At 37.1% G+C, this 24,386-nt stretch overlaps 1 protein-coding gene across 4 annotated transcripts in view; it reads left to right on the top strand.

The window, feature by feature from the left end:
• LOC106868896 (H(+)/Cl(-) exchange transporter 7) overlaps window positions 1-24,386 on the top strand; it is a 111,130-nt gene that overhangs the window by 48,558 nt on the left and 38,186 nt on the right. For all 4 annotated transcript variants that reach the window (XM_089340517.1, XM_052975410.2, XM_014914358.3 and 1 more), the window contains 6 exons: window positions 3,707-3,850; window positions 5,662-5,745; window positions 6,660-6,818; window positions 9,014-9,124; window positions 11,836-11,890; window positions 14,409-14,469. In XM_089340517.1, the coding sequence (XP_089196643.1) occupies window positions 3,707-3,850; window positions 5,662-5,745; window positions 6,660-6,818; window positions 9,014-9,124; window positions 11,836-11,890; window positions 14,409-14,469 (614 nt within the window). The remainder of the gene's footprint in view (window positions 1-3,706; window positions 3,851-5,661; window positions 5,746-6,659; window positions 6,819-9,013; window positions 9,125-11,835; window positions 11,891-14,408; window positions 14,470-24,386) is intronic.

Genomic DNA, 24,386 nt, shown 5'->3' with positions numbered 1-24,386 from the left:
GGGGTGTGTATTGGAGACGGTGGCCTTGTGCCCGGTGATGAGAGGTTAGGGTGTAACAGAGGGACAGAAATGGGTGTCTTTCTGTTAGAGGTGATACATGGTTACCCCAGATGGAAGAGAGAGAGAAGGGGTGGCAGTGGAAGTGAGCAAAGGTGAAAGAGAGTGAGAAAAAGAGAGATGGTGGCGATGCAGCAGGGCATACCCTCAAAGTATGAGGATGAGAATATAAATGGGATGGTATGGTTCGATCTGGTTGTCCCCAAAAAAGTCTAAGCTAAGAGCATTAGACCCCTTTGTAAGAAAGCTAGGAAATGTGTACACCAATAAAGACAAAAAAACAAACAAACAAAAAAAACGAAGAACATGGTATTGCCAAGGGTGCATTAGTAAAGAAATAGGAAATTCACAGGAATGCAAAGAAGGGGTGAGGAATGCAATAACTGGTGAAACCTGGGTATATAGAGGAGAGTGGCGGGCAACAGGATAGCAATGATTCAGTGGGAAGGGTATTAAGAATAGGGTTGGGCTGCAGGAGTGGGAAGGGAGAGAAAAGCATAAAAAACATGAAAAACAAGAAATGTGAGGAATAGAGAAGAGATAGACATACATACACACATATTACAGATAATTGTCACATATTATATTACAGATATATATATATATATATATATATATATACACACACACACATGCACACAACAGGCGTGGCTATGTGGTAAGAAGCTTGCTTACTAGCCACATAGTTCCGGATTCAGTCCCATTGCGTGGCACCTTGGGAAAGTGTCCTCTACTATAGCCTCGGCCCAACCAAAGCCTCGCGGGTGGGTTTGGCAGATCGAAACTGAAAGAAGTCTGTTGTATGTGTATGTATGTATATATATGTATATATATATATATATATATATATATATATATATATATATATATATATATATATATATATATACATACACACACACACGTACGACAGGAGTGGCTGTATGGTAAGAATCTTGCTTCCAACCACATGGTTCCTGGTTCAGTCCCACTTCATGATACCAAATCCATGTGAGTGGATTTGGTAGATGGAAACTGAAAGAAGCCTGTTGTATGTATATGTGTATTTGTGTCTGTGTTCCCACCACTTGACAACTGATGTTGGTGTGTTTACATCTCCATAATTTAGCAGTTTGGCAAATGAAACCAATAGAATAAGTACTAGGCTTACAAAGAATAAGTCCTGGGGTTGATTTGTTTGATTAAAGGTGGTGCTCCAGCATAGCCACAGTCAAGTAATAGAAACAATTAAAAAGGTATATACATCATCATCATTATCCAGTGTTTTAAATCTGGGTTTTGTCCCTGTTAACGGGGGTGGCCAGATCTACTTCAAATGCCATAGCAACCGAGGTAGACAGGGGTAGCCCACCTCAGTCTTTAGGCTGGCTGGTGCCCATTCACCCTTGCTATCATGAGGCTTTTTTTGGAGCTGGGTTTTCTACAGGGACCATGCCCTTGGTTACCCCCAACCTCAGTTTCTAGACATGAGTGGTCCCGAGACCAAGGCCTCTACCACAAATTTTAACAAATGTAATGTAAAACTAGCTCAGGAAGGCAGAGACACTACTCCCTGAGACCCTTTTCAGAACCCCCCAACCTAAAAGGGTATATATATATATATATATATATATATATATATATATATATATATATTAATATTAAATTAATAATAAGTAGAACAGAGATTTATATATCCAGTTTTATTCTGCAGTCAGTTATATTTTTTTTTTTTTTTTTCTATTTTTCTATTTCTATTTTTCTAATTTATTTTTCTATCTAAAATTTCCACTTATCTCTTTTTTATTTTTCTAAACTTTTCGTTGCATCTTGCAACCTTTTCAATAATTTTGACTCTGTCCGTTTGTCACTCTGTGGGATCTTGCACAGAGTGAATAACAGACAGTCAAAACTATTGAAAAGGTTGTAAGACGCAACGAAAAGTTTAGAAAAATAAAAAAGAGATAAGTGGAAATTTTACCGGTGAGTGTTAAATTATAAGGCACCAAAAGAGAATGACTCTCCCTCCAGACACAACAATATATATATATATATATATATATATATATATATATATATATATATATATATATATATATATATATAACAAATAAAAGGGTAAAGGATTATCAATTTATTGATTTATTAATAAATTAATAATTAATAATTTTTACCAAGCCCTTCGGTATGTAAACACCATTATCGGTGAAGAACTTATTTAAAAGTTCTTATACATTTATAAACATAAGGGATCAGCAACAGTTGCTTCACCACATACCGAAGTTCCGAAATAGCAGCTAAAGTGCTGAAACTCCAACAGATAGCAATACTTGTAACTCACAAAGGCAAAACAAGAAGAAAAAAATAACAAACTAAACTAGTCTTAGTTACTTATATACGCGTTTCTGGCTTAGAAAAGTAAAGACTTTTCATTTCCTCATCAGTATGATATTCCAGTTTTGCAAATTCGACGATGCTGGCAAGTGTGCATGCACGACCGAGCGACATCGTGCATCAGCACAATATGAAACCATCTCCGAACCTACATAGGCCAGCCAGTTCTTATCCCTCCTCGAGAATTACCATGTGCGTCACAAGCAATACCGCAGAAAATCAGCACTTTAGCTGCTATTTCTGAACTTCGGTATGTGGTGAAGCAACTGTTGCTGATCCCTTAATTATGTTCTTTTACCTGTGTCAGTCATTCTGACTGCAGCCATGCTGGAGCACTGCCTTCAATGTGTTAATAAGGCATTAAAACAGAACGACTCTCCCCAGACACAATAAAATTATTAGGAATTGTATAAAAAAAAAAACTAAAAAAATTTTGTGTATTCTAGAAGAATAACCACTTTATTGGACATAATTTTAACAGCAAAATTTTATATGGACCCCCAAGGGTCATATGTGCCCCAGTTGAGAACCACAGCATTAGCATTTAATCTGGTCATATCAAGGCAAAATATTCTACCTATTTTCTGTTCAACCTGGCCAGATCTAGTCTTTCACACCTATCCTACAATGTCATTTTAAAAATAAACAATCACATCATCGAAATCTCAAAATCATGAAATAAAGCAGGATTAACTCAAAACAATGGGAATAAATAAGGATTAGATTTGATAGAATAATCTGAATGCTGAAGGGTTAAATCTGACTCTATCTCAACTTTGGCTTTCGTTTTTCCTCTGTCCACAAAATGAGTCAAGTACTAGCGTTGATGTTGTTGACTGTATCCTTGAAAGAGGTCTCATAATTAAAACCAAGCAGAATAGTAGTGTTTAGGAAACTGGAGAAACAGATTGGAGCCTGGTGTAGCAATCTGGTTCACCAGTCCTCAGTCAAATCGTCCAACCCATGCTATCATGGAAAGCAGATGTTAAACGATGATGATGATGAATATTGGTGGAAAGATATCAAGGAAGAAAGACAGTAAAATGGCTATAAAGGGAGACAACCAAAGCAGAAGACAATTCTTCTATGTATTGGCTTCAGCACAATTTCTGTCTATCAAATTTCACTCCTCATGTTTTGCTCTTAGGTTTTCGTGGACGAAAGTTGTGCAAGATCCCACAGAGTTGGATGTAACTTAGAACCACATGAATGCTAAACAATTATCTTAAGTTTCAAACTGATCTGCCACTTTTAATGTATTGATTTTCTTTTGTAGCCTGTTGCATCTGGAAGTGGGATCCCCCAAATCAAATGTTTCCTAAATGGAGTAAAAGTTCCTAGAGTCGTACGCCTGAAGACATTAGTGGTGAAAGTGTTTGGCGTGGTGTGTGCTGTGGCAGGAGGTTTGGCTGTTGGAAAGGTAAGGCACTGAATTTTACAATATTCTTATTTTACATGCATGTAGCCTTTCTGTGTGTGTGTCTGTGTCCACATGCATGCACGCAAAGGCTTACATGTTTGTAGTTTCCGTGTAAAAAGCACTCATGCTGGTGCCATATCTTGCTCTGGTTATTTCTGTTGTTGACAATCCTGAAAATAATCAAACCCACCTTTTTATTACTTAAACACCTGGTCAGTATCTCTTCCTAATTTAATCATCAAATAAACTCATTTCCTAGCATCATTAGATTTTTTGATTTTTTTTGTACTACACACACTCGTGCAAAGTAAAGAACAAATAACAACAATGACAGGAAGGAATGGTGAAGGCTAACCTTCTACTGATGAAGTGTAATAATGTGGAAAACATTTAGAATTGTCTCCCTTACTTTGTTAACCTAAGGTTAATATCCACTCCATTGAACATTACTGTGTGTATTTCAAATGTTGAAAGCACTGAAAATAAGGAAATTCAAGCCTTCCATAACTTAGGTCAGTGCTTTTGTGTCATGAAACTTTATAAATAGACTTACACTACACACTCACCTATATATAAAGTGGCATCAAAAAGTTCCTGGATTACTTATGTTTACTAAAAAATAACTTACGTTTTAACATCATCTCCTTCAAAATAGCCACCTTGCACAACAATACACTGGTCCCAGCGTTCCTGCCATTTTTGGAATCCAGCCTGGAAGTCGCTTTCTGTAAGTCCAGGACATTCTGCAGTTCGCACCTGATCTCGGCAATGGTGTTAAAACGGCAACCTTTTGAGCTGCATTTTCATTGTGGGGAAGAGATGGAAGTCTGCAGATGCTAAATTGGGTGAATAGGGTGAGTGTGGAAGGGATACCCTGTTATTTTTGGTGAGAGACTCACGAGTGAGGAGCGTTCAGTGTCAGGGTGCATTGTCATCGTGGAGGACCCGATTCTTCACGATCCACAGATCTGGTCACTTGCACCAAATGTCCTCCCTCAAATGCTTCAAAACGTTGTCGATTGTCCTCTGACGATCCTCCTGCACAAGCTGATGAATTTTCTCTGCATTTCCAGGTGTGGCACTCACTCACGACAGGTCTTCCAGATTGCCTCATCATCTTCCAGGGATGTTCTTCCACTCTTGAAACCTCTGTACCACTTGACACCTTGTATATGACCCATTGCCTCATCACCATAGCATGCTCAATGTTTCTGTAGTTCCCTAATCTGATGCAAAATTTCACGTTAGCTCTTTGTTCCAATTTCCTGTCCATTACAAAATAGCAGACTACGGCATACACAGGATCACGAAATAACACAAATTTCACAACCTGTGAAGTAAACACAGTGATGTCACTTGGCACACTGCCGCATGAAGGTCACTGCTAACTCTCACAGTACATGCAGTTGTGTGGTGCCATCTGTCTGTGAACTACAGAACTAGTCCAAGAACTTTCTGATACCACTTTGTACACATATTTACATGTATATACACACCCTACCAACTGGCTCCTGTGCTGGTGGCACGTAAAAAGCACCCACTACACTCTCAGACTGGTTGGTGATAGGAAGGGCATCCAACTGTAGAAACATTGCCAGATCAGATTGGAGCCTGGTGCAGCCTTCTGGCTTGCCAGACCTCAGTCAAACCGTCCAACCCATGCCAGCATGGAAAATGGACGTTAAACAATGAACACACACACATGCACACTCTCATATGCATACATTGATATACACATACATTCACCTACACCCGTGTATAATGTTTTTGCATACATAACTTAATGAATATTTGCACATCCACTCCTCCAGGAAGGTCCCATGATTCATTCAGGGGCAGTTGTTGCTGCAGGAATATCACAAGGCAGATCATCATCACTTCGATTTGATTTAAATGTAAGTACTTCAATTTATTTTTTTGCTTAACCCTTTAGCATTCAGATTATTCTGCTAAATGTAAAGCTTATCTATTCATATTGTTTTGTATTAATCGTGCATTATCTTGTAGCTTTGAGGTTTTAATGATATGGTTGTTTATTTTTAGAATGACATTGTAAAGTAGGTGTGAAAGACTAGATCTGCTTGTTATGACCATAAAAAAAAGAAGTAGAAAATTTTGGCCAGATGTGGGTTAACATTTCCCTAAGAAGCACAAAGCCCATAACCCAAGATGGATCCATGGTCGATGCCAGTACTGCCTGACTGGCCCTCATGCCAGTGGCATGTAAAAAGCACCCACTATACTCTCTGAGTGGTTAGTGTTAGGAAAGGCATCTAGCTGTAGAAACCTTGCCAGATCAGATTGGAGATTTTAGGTTTCTCAGAATTTCAAGTTTGTTCTCCTGAGACTCCAAAAGCGTCATAAAAGTTCAAGCTTTTATCTACTAAAGATGACCATCTGTAAAGAGAGCTTCAAAAGAGCTGACCTGACTCACCAACAAGTTCATGCAGCTCATGCCATGATGGACTGATGACAGGAAAAGTATTCCTAAAAAGAGAACAAAGTCATCGTTAGATTTCAGTGTTCCCACTTGTTAAGTTTCTGGCACTGTTCCCTATATTTTAAATCCTTATTATAATACTTATTTCAAAGAAGTTATTTCTTTAATATTAATTTTGATTCTTAAAGCTTTATGTAAAGAATTTTACAAGTGAAAATGACTATAAGGGACTTCTCAAATTTTCAGCTTCTCTCGTCACATTCTGTCGTTCCTCTGACGCTTTGTATTACAAAAGTCTCTTTATGTTTTTCTTGATGACAACAAAACCTTGATTAATTAACCTGTTGTCTTTTCTTCTTCTATTTACAGGTATTTGAATTCTTCCGTACAGATACTGAGAAGAGAGATTTTGTGTCAGGAGGTGCTGCTGCAGGTGTAGCTGCTGCTTTTGGTGCCCCCGTTGGTGGTGTTCTCTTCAGCTTGGAGGAAGGTGCTAGCTTCTGGAACCAGGCCCTTACGTGGAAAATTGTTAGTTACCACTTTGCTTTCTAGACTCTAGTTTTTGTCAGTTCTGGTTCATTGTTCGTTGCGTGTGATATCAAGTGTTTTTGTGTGAACAGGGGATTCCCTGTGTTGTGTGAACAGGAGATTCCCTGTGTTGTGTGAACAGGAGATTCCCTGTGTTGTGTGAACAGGAGATTCCCTGTGTTGTGTGAACAGGAGATTCCCTGTGTTGTGTAGACAGGGGATTCCTTGTGTTGTGTGAACAGGGGATTCCCTATGCTGTGTGAATAGGAGGTTCCCTGTGTTGTGTGAACAGGGGATTCCCTCTGTTGTGTGAATATGTGACTCCCTATGTTGCCTGAATACGACTTCTCTATGCTGTTATGTGAACATGTGACTCCCTATGTTATATGAACATGTGACTCTCTATGTTGTTATGTGAACATGTGATTCTGTGTGTTGGTGTGTGAACTTGTAGTTGTATAAATGTGATTTTTCAAGTATTTGTGTGATCACATGATTCCACATAAAATTGATTTCAAATCATGGCACAAGGCCAGCAGTTTCAGGGAAGTGGATAAGTCAATTATATCGACCCATCCCCTCCCCCAGTGCTCAACTGGTACTTATTTTATTGACCATGAAAGAAGGAAAGACAAAGTTGACCCTAGTGGCATTTGAACTCAGAATGTAAAGTTGGAAGAAATGCTGCTAAGCATTTTGTCCACCATGTTTCTGATTCTGCCATCTCCCTGCTTTATGATTCCAGATTACATTGTCTCAATATAAAGGCATTTTGCCTGTTGACAGTTCTGCCAGCTGGGCAAAACGCTTAATGACATTTTGCCCGTTTTTACATTCTAAGCTCAAATTCCACCAAGGTCAACTTTGCCTTTCGTCCTTTCAGGGTTGATAAAATAAGTACCAGTTGAACACTGGGGATTGATGTAATCAACTTAACTCCTCTCCCTCAAATTACTGGCCCTCTGCCAAAATTTCAAACTAATGTTGTCTATATTCATGTGTATATGTCACTACTATTCTCGTTTGGACATTTACCTTGTAATCTGTGTACGTGTTAGACACTTGGAGCTCAAAAAGTTACTCAAGGTGGTTGTTGGCTGATGGTTAATAATTTTGTGGTTAATAATAATATGATAAGGCAGCGAGCTGGCAGAAACGTTAGCACGCCGGGTAAAATGTTGAGTGGTATTTCGTCTGTCTTTATGCTCTGAGTTCAAATTCCGCCGAGGTCAACTTTGCCTTTCATCCTATCGGGGTCGATAAATTAAGTACCAGTTGCGTACTGGGGTTGATCTAATCGACTGGCCTCCTCCCCAAAAATTTCAGGCCATATGCCAAGAGTAGAAAAGAATAATAATAATAATAATATGATAGACATCGTTTCCAACCAGACTGTGACTTAACACAAACTCTGACATAGTCTGTTGTGTTTGCATGAAACAAGGCTCTAGGTCTTTTGCATTTCATTTCTATCGTAGGTCTTTAATCCTCCAGCTGCAGAGGGACAAAATACAGCATTCTGGCATCATATTTTCTGATCAGCAAGGAATGTTACCAGTTCATGGAACATAGCAAAAGGTGGTTTGCCATGACATTTTTTACGCATCACTGGCCACGAGAAGGTGTCTACTCTATGCTTCTGTTAGCAGGTTGGTTCTCAGATATATGTATCAAATGATCTGCAGACCTAGAACAATGCCCAGTCACAATTACTTTATCAATTTTCACTGGTTGACACACCATTCACCTTTCTTCATTTTTCCTACAGTCTTACTATTTGTTTTGAAATTTCTTTTCATGACCAAGAGGGCAGAGCCTGCAGAGTTTCATTGCTGTATAACCCTTGTAAACATTTGCATCTCCTTTCCTATTAAATTTCCTATTGAAAATTAAATTTGCTTGTGCAGTTGTGTTTCAAGTTGGATGCTCTTAACAGTAACCTGTTCGACTTTGAAGTAAAAAAAACAGGAGCCTTCCTGTCCATCAGGGAAGCTGGGACTGATTGTTATGTGCCCTGCTCAAAAGCACAATATAACAGGTGAAGTAATTTTTTGAACTAACGACCAGGTGGTTAGGATTCCAACACCTTAACTGCAATACCATTCTATACATTCATGTATTAAGATTATAAAGTTCTCTCCTTTTCAATTCAAATGCCATCACACACACTTTTATATATAATTTTCTTTTTCCAGTTTTTCTGTTCAATGATATCAACATTTACACTTAATATAGTCCGAAGTTATATAAAATTCCATCCTTGGGAGTTGACATATCCAGGTTTAATAAATTTTGGAAAATTTACTGTAAGTATCATTTTTTTTTTTTTTTTTTTTTGAATTTTCTTTTCCTTCTAACTTAGATTTTTTACCTAATTTCCTGTTACGATAGGTGAACTCCTTCTACAGGTTAGCAAATTTTTATACGAAATTTTGAGACCTGTTGTTGTTATTCCTACACATTTCTTTATCATAATCCTAACAATATATACTGCCTGTGTTTCATTTTGTTTTGAAAATAATCAAGGTGTGGCTCAGTGGTAAGAAGTTTGCTTCCCAACCTCATGGTTCTGGGTTCAGTCCCACTGCACAACACCTTGGGCAAGTGTTTTCTGTTATAGCCTTAGGCCAACCAAAGCCTTGTGAGTAGACTTTTTAGACAGAAAGTGAAAGAAGCCCATCATGCACGTGTGTGTCTTTGTGTCTGTGTTTGTCCCCTGTTTGACAACCGGTGTTGGTGTGTTTACATCCCCATAACTTAGCAGTTCAGCAAAAGAGATCGATAGAATAAGTACCTGGCTTCAAAAAAGAAAAACAACTGTGGGGTCAATTCATTTGACTAAAAATTCTTCAAGGCGGTGCCCCAGCATGGCCGCAGTCTAATGACTGAAGCAAATTGAAGATAAAACACAAGGAATGTAGAAAGGGTCAGTTAAACAACTTGCTTTTCCCCTAACCCTAACCCTATCAAATTGTCATTCAGAACACAAAGTGGCTTTTTCATAAAATTATGGTGAGAAGTCTGAAGAATGGACATTTTAAAACGAGAAGGTTCATTTCAGAGCCAGAGATGGTCAGAAGTGGATTGATATCATCATCATCATCAACATTTTATGTTTGCTTTTTCCATGCTTGTGTGGTTTGGACACGTCTTGTATTTTTGGACATTGCTAAAACTGATACTAGTCTAAAATAAGTTCTGGGGTTGACATCCTTGACTAAAACCTATGGCAGCAATTCATTGACAACTTTCTCTTACTCTTTCTTCCTGTTTCTGTTGTGCCTGTATTTCAAAGGGCCAGCCTTGTCACACTCTGTGTCACACTGAATATCCCCGAGAACTACGTTAAGGGTACATGTGTCTGTGGAGTGCTCAACCACTTGCAAGTTAATTTCATGAGCAAGCTGTTTCATTGATCGGATCAACTGGGACTCTCGTCGTCGTAAACGACAGAGTGCCATGATATATGAGGGTAATTCAAAAATTATCCAAACTTTTTAGCTGTAACCTATCTTTATTATTGTCACACTGCCTTCTGTGTGTGTGTGTGCCTTTAGTTGGTACTATTGTGGTCACGTGGTCAAAGTTTGAGCCTGATTGTGCCATTTTCTCTCTCGCTTTCCAGTGTAAGCATGGCCATTCCACTAGCAATCTGCACCAAAGAAGAACAAAGAGTAGTGATCTGATTTCTCTGGTCGGAAGGTGTGTCAGGTGTTGAAATTCATTGGAGGCTTTTAGCACAATACGGGGACAGTGTTCTACCATGTAGAAATGTGTATGAGTGGATCGAGAAGTTTAAAAATGGTTGGACAAGTGTGACACATAAAGAGGGAGCAGGACACCACTGACTAGAAGATTCAGCAAGCTCAAGAGATGGTAATGGTGAACCGGTTCATCATTACCATCTCTCAGATCCCTGCTCTTTGTTCTTCTTTGGTGCACATTACTAGTGAAGTGGCCATGCTTACACTGTAAAGCCAGAAAGGAAAATGGTGCCATCAAGCTCAAACTTTGATCACGTGACCACAATAGCACCAACTATAAGCACACATGTGCAGAAAGCAGTGTGACAAATATAAAGATATGTTAAGGTTAAATTGCAGATAATTTTTGAGATCCCCTCGTAGAATTATATATCTATGCGTATATATATATATATATATATATATATATATATATATATATATATATATATATATATATATATATATGTGTGTGTGTGTGTGTACATTAGACCTACCCAGTCTGATATATCGGACTGGAACCTGGTTGCAGCTCTCCAGATTATCAGTTCTAGTCAGACTGTCTAACCCATGCTAGCTTGGAGAGCAGGTGCTAAATGATGATGATGGTGTATGCGTGTGTGTGTGCATGATTAAGAATCTGAATTGATTCCTCATCATTACATTTTGGTTCTTTTTGCATTATGTGACTGGGACTCCATCAGTTACGATACAGGTTCCACTTGATTTGATCAATCAAAGGGTCATCCTGCTTGTGAAATTAGCGTGCAAGTGGCTGAGTACTCCACAGACATGTGTATCCTTAACGTAGTTCTCAGGGGAGATTCAGCATGACACTGAATGTGACAAAACTGGCCCATTGAATTACAGGTACTACTCACTTTTGCCAGCTGAGTGAACTGGAGCAATGCGAAATGAAGTGTCTTGCTCAAGGACACAGCGCATTGCCGGGAATCGAACTCATGACCTTACAGTTATCAGCCAAACAACCTCACCACTTAGCCATGAATTTATCTATCCATCCACACACATGCGCATACACACACACATACATGCACACAAACTTTAATACAGTTTCTGCCAAATTACATTTGCAAAGTATTGGACAATCCAGAACAGCGGCAGAAGACACTTACCTGAGCTGCTGTGCATTTGGATTGAACCTAGACCGATATGGTTGTCAGACAAACTTCTCTACTACACATCCATGCTTACATGCAATTTATTAACCCTTCTGTGTTTTTCTTTTTTTTTTTCTTTTTCTTTTTTTGCAGTTTAATTATTACTCTGGCCAGGAATTAGTAATTTTTATATTGATGGGAGTAGTTGGTGAGTATATTCATTATCTAGATTAATTCATTATAGATAAGTTATTTACATTTGACGGATATTTATCCTCATCTTGTTTGTTGTTAACATAATGGGCCATCTACCTGAAGGGGTTTGTGGTTTGTCTACCTTCCTACTTATTAGGACTTTGGTTTTAGCTAGGTTGACTCTAAGGCCCTTCGATTCTAGACCTTGCTTCCATACCCTAAACTTTGTCTCCAGTTCTAGCAGTGACTCAGCAATTAGAGCAAGGTCATCAGCATAGAGGAGCTCCCAGGGGCATCCTGTCTTGAATTCCTCTGTTATTGCCTGGAGGACTATGATAAATAGGAGGGGGCTGAGGACTGAACCTTGTGGACCCTTCCCCCAAGACACCTGATTGAAGGCTAGAGGGTATATCAGCTGAAACATTGTGTTAACAACAAACAAGATGAGGACAAATATCTGTCAAATGTAAATAATGTACATAGTTCCTCATCTCTGAAAACAAAAGTTACTGTTTGACCTGAAGATCAACTGTTATGTTTTACAATAAAATGCATTTTATTAAATTCACATATATTGATTTCAAATTTTGGCACAAAGCCAGCAATTTCGACCTTAGTATTCAGCTGGTACTTATTTCATCAATCCCCAAAAGTATGAAAGACAAAATTGACTTTGGTGGAATTTGAATGTGAAGACTAATGAAATACCGTTAAGCTAATGATTCTACCAGCTCATATAATATATACGCTCATAACTTCTTAACCCATTTATGCTAATTGTCTGTTTAAACTGACCCTTAATTTACAAGGGTATAAAACAAATACTTGATACAAATTGTGATTTGTGTATGATCTGTATCAAAGAGTGAAACATGTTCTTAATGTGTATAAAGTCTGTATCTAACGGATTTCAATTAAATTTTTTACAGTTGCTATTTAGGTCAAAACAGTAGTATCTTTGAATTTTCAGGCAATTTCATTCTCTAGAAAAATTTCGGCACAAATGGGTTAATACAAGCTGCATCCGTTTTCATTTCTTTATGCATTATTAATGCTTTTTTTTTTTTTTTTTTTTTAGTAAGCTGTAGTTATTTTGTATTACAGAAGTCTAAGATTTAACTTAATTCAGAAAAAACTCAGAGTTAATGTAATAAAACACGTGCTTAATATTTTATTACATATGATTATGAACCTGCTTTATTTAGTGCAATATTTAACCCTTTCATTACTGTATTTATTTTGAGATGCTCTGTGTTTCTTTCAATTACTTTAAATATAACAAAGAATTTAGTAAAATAACTTAGTTATCATTAAGCTAGTGTTAGGAACATAAATTGTGACTAAGGTTTGGTGGAAGATTTTAATTCAAAACTTATGAAAACAAGACATTTGTACTACAGAGCCAGAGCTGGTTTCAGGTGGGTTGGTATTGAAAGGGTTAAATTGAATACTTCAAAATTAATATTTTGCTTTGGGTTGGTTTTTGAAGGCCTATTTATATATTTTATTTTTTCCTTACTTGTCTAGTTGGCATAGTTTCTAAAAATTTTCATTGTTGCATATTGTTGGCACAATTATTTTTACAGCTGTACACCATTATTCCTACTGCTGAATTCTTAATTATAAAGTGAAAGTGAAACTTGATTTTCGTGCAAATATATTAAAGTAGGTACATGCTTTACTTAAAATCAGAACAGTGTATATAGTGGAAATGTGATTTGAATACTTAGTCACCTGGAAATTAATCTCACACATTAGCCAACCTCTGGCATTTGAGCGTGGCCGATACCAGTGCCACCTGACTGGCTCCCGTGCTGGTGGCATGTAAAAAGCCCCCACTATACACTTGGAGTGGTTGCTGTTAGGAAGGGCATCTAGCTGTAGAAACCTTGCCAAATCAGATTGGAACCTGGTGCAGCCTTCTGGCTTGCCAGTCCTCAGTCAAATCGTCTAACCCATGCCAGCATGGAAGGCGGATGTTAAACGACAATGATGACGATTAGCATCAGTCATTCTGTTCATACATTAAAATTTTATACAATATTTGTTGTACAACAACATTTGTTACAATGGGTTTCTTAGAAATATTAGCAGTATAGTGTCACATAAGTAACAACTGTGCTGGTGCCACATTAAAAGCACCCAGAGTACTGTAAGATGGCTGGTGTTAGGAAGGACATCCAGCCATAGAAACCTTGCCAAAATAGACAATTAGAGGCTAATGCAGCACTCTGGTTTGCCAACTCCTGTCAAACTCAAGCCAACATGGAAAATTGACATTAAATGATGATGATCCAATACTACATTGTACAATGTGACCATCATTTTCAAAAATAATTTTGTATGATTTAAGTGAGATTTGATTGCTATTTCATCCACACGGGGACTCCCTCATTGGCTTAACTAATCCTCATCGCTGAAAATTACTAATGTTTGAGAGGATACCTGACTTTAAAAACTGAAACTTCAAAATCACTGTTTGATAATGTTGAAATAAAATGTCCCCTATTTTTCTTTTCTCCCATTTGCAGGTGGATTACTAGGTTCCCTGTTCAATAGTATCAATCATAGATTGACGATATTTCGTCAAAAGTAAGTACACTTGATTTTCTTGTTTTTTAATGTCCTTTTTACTAGCAAATTAGGCCCAGGTGTGGCTGTGTGGTAAGAAGCTTGCTTCCCAACCACATTGCTCTGAGTTCTGTCCCACTGAGTGATATTTTTGGTGAGTGTCTTCTACTATAGTCATAGGCCAACCAAAGACTTGTGAGTGGATTTGGTAGACAGAAGCTGAAAGAAACCCATTGTATGTGTGTGTGTGTGTGTGTGTGTGTGCACCTCTCTCTGTCCCCAACCACCACTTGACAATTGATATTGGTGTGTTTATATGCCCCTTAACTTAGCAGTTCAGTAAAACAGATTGATATAATAAGTACCAGGCTTAAAAAAAACTAAGTGCTGGAGTCAATTCATTCGACTAAGAATTCTTCAAGGCAGTGCCCCTGCATGGCCACAGTCTACTGACAACACTACCTTTTTCATTTTGTGTGCAAAGAACTTTTAGCTCAGCTGAAAATATTGAGTTACCTTCTATCTTGTATTTTATGGGGCACCTTAGTTGAGGACCTTACTTTCAAAACTGGTAAACGTTTCATATTTGGTTGATTTCATGATAATCATTAAAACGCAATCTGCAAGCTGCTGGCTTCATGCACCTGAAATGATTTTCAGTCAAACTGGGATAGATGCCATATGGAGAGTGGGCGAATCTTAGTCCTCCAATCAAAATCAGTTATATTCAAGTTATTGTTTTCAACAGAAGTCATTCCGATGAAAGTAAGCTCTTTGACTGATTCCATAGTGCTTAAGTTGGTCCAAGGCTAAGCTGTTGTGTACAGGAGTACTGAGCCTGGAACCACAGGATTTTTAAACAAACTGCTTCACCTGTGCCCAGGCATTTGTTTTTCCTTCTCGTGATCGATGTCAGTGCCCCCTGACTGGCTCCCATACCTGTGGCACATAAAAACACCCACTACACTCTTGAAGTGGTTGGCGTTAGGAAGGGCATCCAAATGTAGCCAATGCCAGTGCCCTCTGATTGGCTCCCTGTGCTGGTGGCACATAAAATGCACCATCCGAACGTGGTCGATGCCAGTGCCCCCTGACTGGCTCCATGGTTTCAAAGCAATGAAAATATTTTGACAAATTAGATTTAAATGTTGAAGTGAATCTAACAGTTTTAGTGTGTTTCCTAAATGGCTTATAAACACCTTCCACGCTGCAATTGTTTTTGTTTCAGCACATGATCTCAGATCAGGTTACTTGCTATGCAAGTACATATCCGTAAAAAAAAAAACTTTCAACTTCAAAACTTTATTGATCATTTTTCTTGCTTACAATAAATAAATATATAATATATATTTAATATAATATATATATATATATATATATATATATATATATATATATATATATATATATATATATATATATATATATGTATGTGTGTGTGTGGGGTACTGAAAACGAAAACAAGGTTTGCTTGTGAAGAGATGAAAATGTCATATACTCTCCTCATGACAATCAAATGTGTGGGTTCCTTATCTTAGGTTTTTGGCAGCCAATCCAATCTTGATGCACTGTTGGCAAATCGTATTTCAATGTGTTTGTAAACATTTTTGCTCATGGTATATCTTGTGATGTTGCTTTACTGTTTTAATCACTTGAATAATAATTAGCATGAAACTCAATTATAATTCAAGCAGCTATAACTTATAATGTATTGAAAAGGTTAATTAACTCGTTTGTCTCTATTAAAGTAGAGGATGTTAAATCACTGAGAATTACAATTGCTTGTTTCAGCCATACAGTATTATTAAATGATTGGAAAATTAGGGTGTTATTTGTTGAATCTATAATTTAGAAATGGAAAATTCCTAGAGGCAAGGTCTTTAAATTCCTATTAAGGTTTTCACATTTAAGGTTATTGTAGGAATGCTGAGAGAAAAAGAGTAATTGCCAAGATGTTCTTTCATGTCTGTAATATTGATTTCAAATTTTGACACAAGGCCAGCAATTTCAAAGAAGGGTGATGGCACCTGTGCCCAGCGTCACCTTCTTGGCACTTGTGCCGGTGGCATGTGTAAAGACATTCAAGCAAGATTGTGCCAGTGCCCCTGGACTGGCTCCCTTGGCAGTGGCACATAAAATACACCATTTTGAGCGTGGCCGTTGCCAGTACCACCTGACTGGCCCTCGTGCCAGTGGCACGTAAAAGCACCCACTACACTCTCTGATTGGTTGGTGTTAGGAAGGGCATCCAGCTGTAGAAACTTTGCTAGATTAGATTGGAGCCTGGTGTAGCCATCTGGTTTCACCAGTCCTCAGTCAAATCGTCCAACCCATGCCAGCATGGAAAGCGGACGTTAAACGACGATGATGATGAATAAGTCAATTACATCAACCCAGTACATGACTGGTACCTATTTTAATGACCCAGAAAGAATGAAAAGTAAAGTTGACTTTGGCAGTATTTGAGATCAGAACGTAAGGATGAACAAAATGCCATGAAGCATCTTTCCTGGCACATTAACGTGTTTGTGATATTCAAATTCCAATGAGTTTTATGAAGGTAAAGCAAAAAAGTAATGGACAGAATGGACAGACACAGCTTTAAGTTTGCGAGAGAGAGAAAAAAAAGAGAATGGAGGTAAATGTGTTCAGGTTTTGTAGTTTATTTATTAAAAAGCTGGTAACTACAAACTGTTGTTTTGACAAAGTTTATCAGTTTTCGTAATTGAAATTAAGATAAAATAATAAGCTTATCTGTGATTTACGTAGGATAATTGTAGATCAATTATATCAGGTCATATTTCTGATAACCAGAGACCATTTCCTGGTAAACAAACTAGTACATCCTTGTAACGTTCAGGTCATTAGCAACTAAACTGGCAGGATGGTTCATGTAAGTCTGAAAGAAAAATATAGAAAGAATTTGTTACAGGAGCTAGTGTTTATAGAAATGGATTTTTACAGAAGATGAAGGGAATAATTTTCTGATATTTTTAAAAAGTGAGTTACAAACAAAATAAAAAGCCATTCTTGAAATTATTAGTTGAATGGCGGACAGACATAAAGAAGGACTAAAATCTATATTTAGAATTACAAATACTTTAATTTATTTCGTTAAAGAAATTAATTAGATGCTTTAATAAGACATTTTAATACTTGTAAAATTTATCTTTATAGATTTTCAAAGAAATTTTTAAGCATTTTTTTTTAATGAACATTTCAAAGTCTAAGCAATCAAAAATCCTTTTCGATATTTTCAATCATTCGACCTGGCAGGATCGTTACCGTGTCAGAGAAAAGGCAGAGTGGCATTTCGTCCATCTTTACATTCTGAGTTCAAATTCTGCCGAAGTTAGCTTTGCCTTCCATGCTTTTCGAGTTGATAAAATAAGTATCAGCTGAGCACTAGGTGCCGGCGTGGCTGTGTGGTAAGAAGCTTGCTTCCCAACCACATGGTTCCAGGTTCAGTCCCACTGCATGGCACCTTAGGCAAGTGTCTTCTTTCATAACCCTATGCCAATGAAAGCCTTGTGAGTATATTTGGTTCACAGAAAGAAGCCCATTGTGTGTGTGTGTTTTAACTAAAATTCAATTTCTTAAACCTATTCCATTATTTTTCAGTTTTGTTCATTATTTTATTTTTATGCAGTTTTTAAACAATATTTTAGTCTTTTCTTTACCTACATTTATAAATTTTTTCCTAAATAATGCTTACTTTTGTCACCATAATCTAAGTCTATTGACTTCATTTATTTACAAAGTATTAATTCTTCACTATACCAAACTAAATTAAATAGTCATACAAGTTGAAATCCAGAAGTTGAGAGACTTTTTCAGGAGTGACATTTTTAATTTCAAAACTCTATAATCCATGACAAAGAGGTAGATTATACTGAACTCTAAGACTATATAGAAAGCAGACAACTCTTACCAAACAGTTTACATGGCATCTCTGTGAACAGACAGAACATAACAAAAGGCCATTCTTATAAATCATTAGGTTGTCAGCTTAACACATAAGAAACACCACACTGTATATCCTAAAGCAGAGTTTAAATAATGCAATTTAATTTACATGGTAGGACATATAGACACTAAATGCAACAGAAAATTTATAATATTGAAATAAATAAAGTTTACCCCAGCCATAAAATATGTTTTCGTTGCAACTCAAGTTTCATCAGTGGAGGAAAGAGAATCGTGTTCATATTGTAACAACTTAAATAGTCCTTTGCACTCTTTCATGTTACTGCTTTTGTTTTGCAACTACAGTAATCCTTCGCCATATCACGGTTCACCTATTGTGGTTTATTATTTAAGCTTAGGTCGATTCCTCTGTGGTGTCGTTTTGCATTTATGATAAAATAAATATATACAAATTATAAAAATAAAAAAGAAAATACAAACAGTACTGTTTCTACTTTGTGGATTTTCACCTATCGTTGGAGGTTTGGGAACGTAAGATCCGCGATAGTTGTGGGATTACTATGTGTGTGTGTGTGTGTGTGTGTGTGGAAGGATCAGAGATATGTGGTGTTGGAATGAGGAGGTGAGGGATGCGATAGTGAGGAAGACGGAGGCGCACAAAGCTTTATGTAATAATAGGACTGAGCAAATGAAAGCCAGGTATAATAATGTGAAGAATCGTGCAAAGAGGGTGGCTGCGAGATCTGTGAGGAAGGAGGCTGAGGAGAGGTTGAGTGGGCTGGATGAGAACCCAGACAGAGTGTTTAGGTTTATTAATGCAAAAAGATGGAAGAGATGTTGAGGGAGAGTGATGGAAGGTTGAATTTTAGCGAGAAGGACAGGGAAAGAGTTTGGAAGGAGCATATGGAAGGAATTATGAACGAGGTGAATGAATAGGATCAGAGTATGGAAGTTGCTGTGGTGTAGGGGCCAGTGGAGAGGGTTAGTCAGGAAGAAGTAGTGGAGGCAATGAAGGAAATGAAAACAGGAAAGGCAGCTGGTCCATCAGAAGTAAGTGTGGAAATGATAACTGCAAATGGAGAGATAGGGATTGTTGTGATGATGGAGATTTGCCAGGGTGTACTGGATGGAAGGGGAATGCCAGATGATTGGGCACTAAGTGGGGTGGTACCGAATTTCAAGGGGAAGGGGAATGTAATGAGTTGTAGGGCGTATAAGGGAGTGAAGTTATTGGAGCATGCAATGAAGATAGTGGAAAGGGTATTGGAGAGGAGAATTCAAAAAGGGGTGGATGAGATGCAATTTGGTTTTATACCAGGAAGGGGGACAATAGATGCAGTGTTCATTGTAAGGAGATTGCAAGAGGAATACCAAGATAAGGAGAAGGAATTGTACATGTGCTTCGTTGATCTGGAGAAGGCATTTGATAGGGTTCCAAGGAAGGTGATTGAATGGGCATTGAGGAAGAGAGGTGTAATAGGGGTAATAGTGAGGGCAGTGACGAAGTTGCCTTCACTATATGAGGGGCCAATGATAAGGGTTAGAATTGGATCGGAGCTGTCGGAGGAGTTTGTGGTGAAAGTTGGTGTGCATCAGGGATCTGTGTTATCACCATTGCTGTTTGCAATAGTGGTTGATGTGATGATGGAGAGTACAAGAGAGGAATTGATAATGCGCAAAGGTGTCAGGTAATATTGAGTAAGTGCTATGAACAGACTATAATTAAGCTCCACACTCAGTGATTATGCGAATGATGAGTCCAACGTAGGTCATGTATCAGCATGTGTATATATAAAAAAATTAACAGAATGAGGTAAAAACCCAAGGCTGTGAAGGATTTCAGAACATTTATAAAGAGAAGGTCTTACAGCTGTTTCCAAAATATTCAATATATCCCTTCATCAGAGACGGTGTGAGAAAATGGTTAAGCAATAGTTACTCGAGAGAAGATATGAAATAAAGAGTGAAGTGGAGGAATGAAAACAGACATGAGATATGCATGGATATTGTATCTGCAGTTCCATTATATTTATAAATGTTCTGAAATCTTTCACAGCCTTGGATTTTTATCTCATTCTGTTAATTTTAATATATATATATATATGTGTGTGCGTGTGTGTGTATGTATATATAGTTTTTAATGCTACAGTATTCTTTACTTTTATTTGTTAGTCATTTGATTGTGGCCATGCTGGAGCACCACCTTCAGCCAATCAAATCAACCCCAGGACTTATTCTTTGTAAGCTTAGTACTTATTCTATCGATCTCTTTTGCCAAACTGCTAAGTTATGGGGATGTAAACACACCAATGTTGGTTGTCAAGTGATGGTGGGGGGGGTCAAACACTCCCACCCACACACACGCATGCACACACACACACACACACATACACACACACACATATATATACACACACAACAGGCTTCTTTCAGTTTCTGCCTACCGAATCCACTCACAAAGCTTTAGTTGGCCAGAGGCTATAGTAGAACACACTTGGCCAAGCTGCCATGCAGTGGGACTGAACCAGCAACCGTGTGGTTGGTAAGCAAGCTACTTACTACACAGCCACTCCTGCAACTATTATATATATATATATATATATATATATATATATATATATATATATATATATATATATATATATATATATATATATTTATATATATATATATATTTATATATATATATATATTTATATATATATATATATTTATATATATATATATATATATATATATATATATATATTTATATATATATATATATTTATATATATATATATATTTATATATATATATATATTTATATATATATATATATATTTATATATATATATATATATTTATATATATATATATATATTTATATATATATATATATATTTATATATATATATATATTTATATATATATATATATTTATATATATATATATATATATATATATATATATATATATAATTTTATAGTAGAAGGCACTCATCCCCGGTGCTACACAACTGAATTGAACTCAGTCTCATAATTGCATAATTATCTCTCTCTCTCTTTCTCTCTCTCTCTCTCTCTCTCTCTCTCTATCTCTCCCTGTCCATATATGGTAGATTGACACACAGTTCAATTATTACAGATAGTAACAAAATTATCTACAAAATAAATGCATTCGTATTTGAATACATATATATACATGTGCACACATTCACGCATGTGTATAGAATCGGCCAATCTCACTTAAAAGTACACACGTGTTGTAATTAAGAAAGTAAGAAAAGAAGAATTTCTTTCTCCCTTTTTTTCTTTTAATTTGTCCAAACTGCCTGCCAAATATCTGACTTTGAGCTGTATTTACACACCTAACATCTTTACTGCACTGTCCATGTCTCCAAGATCCATATTTTACATTTCTATTTTCATCAGCAATCTCCTAAAGGCAATATATACATACATATATACACACATATATATTTATATATGAAAGTACACTGCCGATTATTAATCTAACAGGCGTTTATCTGAAGCCCTAGGGTCATAATGCCTACCAAAGACTTGGCTTCTTTCCTATTCAAAGACTTATTTATATATGTCTAAATCATCAAACATTTTGATTTGGCCATTTTATAACCAAAGTTGATGCTATTCATTGAGTGTGTGTTTGGTGAAGGTGCATGGCTTGGTGGTTAGGGTATTCTGCTCATGGTTGTAAGGTCATGAGCTTGATTCTCTAGAGTTCATTTTGTCTTTGAGCAAGACACTTTGTGTCACGCTGTGCCAGTTTACTCACCTGGCTTTAGTGAGTTGTACCTGTAATTCAGTAGGCCAGCCATGTCACATTCTGTGTCATGCTGAATCCCTTGAGAAATAAGTTAAGGGATACGCATGACTGTGGAGCACTCAGCCACTTGTACATTAATTTCCTAAGCAGGCTGTTCCATTGATTGGATCAACTGGAACCCTCGTCATCATAACCGACAGTGCCAGTTTTATATGTGTGTGTGTTGGCTTGTGTTGAGTAGGAGTCATTTCAGGTAACTAGTATTCAAAGTAGAAGGAAAATATGTTTAACTTTTTCTTTAGCCTACCTAAGTTAATTTCTTTTGAGCACACGATCAAATTTTGATCTTGTGTTCAATGAAGCACACAAGATGTTGGGAATGTAGAATACGTCACTGGCATAGGCGCAGGCCTGACTGTCTGGTCAGAAGCTTGCTTCCCAACCACAGGGTTCCAGGTTCTCATGGAAACAAAATATATACTTAAATATTTGTTTCTAAAACTTTTAGTATTATTAAAACTTTCATAAAGGCAGCGAGCTAGCAGAACTGTTAGCACGCTAATTTAAATGCTTGGCAGCATTTGATCCGTTTTTATGTTGTGAGTTCAAATCCCACTGAGGTTGAATTTGCCTTTCATCCTTTCAGGGGCTATAAAATAAGAACCAGTTGAATGCTGGAGTTGATGTGATCAACAATAGGCACTGGACTGGCTGTGTGGTAAGAAGCTTGCTTCCCAACCACATGGTCCTGGTTCAGTCCCACTGCATGGCACCTTGGGCAAGTGACTTCTACCATAGCCTTGGGCCAAGCAAAGCCTTGTGAATGGATTTGGTAGACAGAAACTGAAAGAAACCTATCACATATATATGTATGTATGTATATATATATATTGAACTACAACTTCTGACGGTCCATAATTGCCGAGGCCCCTTCTTATGGGGCAAATTCTAACAGGTGTACATCATATTTGATCCTTAAACTGTATAACTCAAATGTATTAACAAGTTTTCAGATGCCATTCCTTCATGCAATCATAAATTAGTTTCTACTTTTTTAATAACTTATAAAAATAGACTCACTTGATTGTGGTTTGAAACCATGACCATGTGTTAGAAAATATGTTAAGCAGCTTGATTTATTTGCACTCATAAACTTTTATTTGGACCACTCCATTGTAAATTCTCATCTCATTTACATATGGACCTATAAAACTTATAGAAGCCTAAATACCATTGTAAAGTAAATACCACCGTGACCGATATCCAAACTACAGTGGAGAAGGCTAGCCACTGGATTTGGTTAAAAAGAGACGATGAACGATGGTTAGAAGAATATTGAGCTTTATTTGATAACCAGTTGATCTAGCAAGCAGGGCCTCATATCAGTGAGTGGGGCCAGTGTGCATTGATGCTGTCGAGAGGTAGGCCCTGAAATAGTGCACATTCTCTCCTGATGACCCCATACACTTGCTGGCTTCCAGTATGCGGAGTTCTCGACTGGAAGCACTTGCATGTACAAGTTGTTTGCAGAGCATGTATTGGATCATTTTGCAATGTAATTCATTACGGAGGACATCTTCCTGATGAAGGGAACATTACATACAAAGATGAGCTAACCGTTTGAACGTTTTACCTGACTGAAAATGTACTCCAGTAATGGCTGTCGAATGGACTTCCTCTAATAACAGGACTTTATCCTTAATTATCTGTTCTAGTAATGTAGGTTTTGCTCTTTGATCTGTAACCCATGCTAGCATGGAAAGCGGACGTTAAACGATGATGATGATGATGATGTTGTATCGTTTTCTAGAAGTAGTTTATCATTTTATCTTCAATCTCTATTCCTGTTAATGTGTCCTCTTTCATTTGCATTCACCATATTTATATCTCGCATATTTTTACATTCTTTTAATTTATGTTTTTATTTATATATTTATATGTTATGCTTTTATATATATAGATATGTATTGATCTGTATTAATATGGATTAATGTATATGTACTTTTTTAAATATTTTAAAAACTTTACATCTCTGTTTTCCATTTGGGATTTTGCTGATTGACCTAAACTTTATTTCTGAGTTTACTTCTTCAATTATCCTTTGTCTTGGACTCATTCCAAGCACTTCTCCGTTACAGCCTCATTATCTCAAAAGAAAGGTTTAATAGTATATATATGTATGTATATGTGAAGGCGTATGGCTCAGTGGTTAGAGCATTGAGCTTACAATTGGGAGTTAGTG

The sequence above is a fragment of the Octopus bimaculoides genome, chromosome 2 (assembly GCF_046866305.1).
Source record: "Octopus bimaculoides isolate indiv1 chromosome 2, ASM4686630v1, whole genome shotgun sequence".
NCBI classification, from domain to species: domain Eukaryota; kingdom Metazoa; phylum Mollusca; class Cephalopoda; order Octopoda; family Octopodidae; genus Octopus; species Octopus bimaculoides.
The sequence above is the reverse complement of the archived record's forward strand: the minus strand, read 5'-3'. Positions and strand labels throughout refer to the sequence as shown.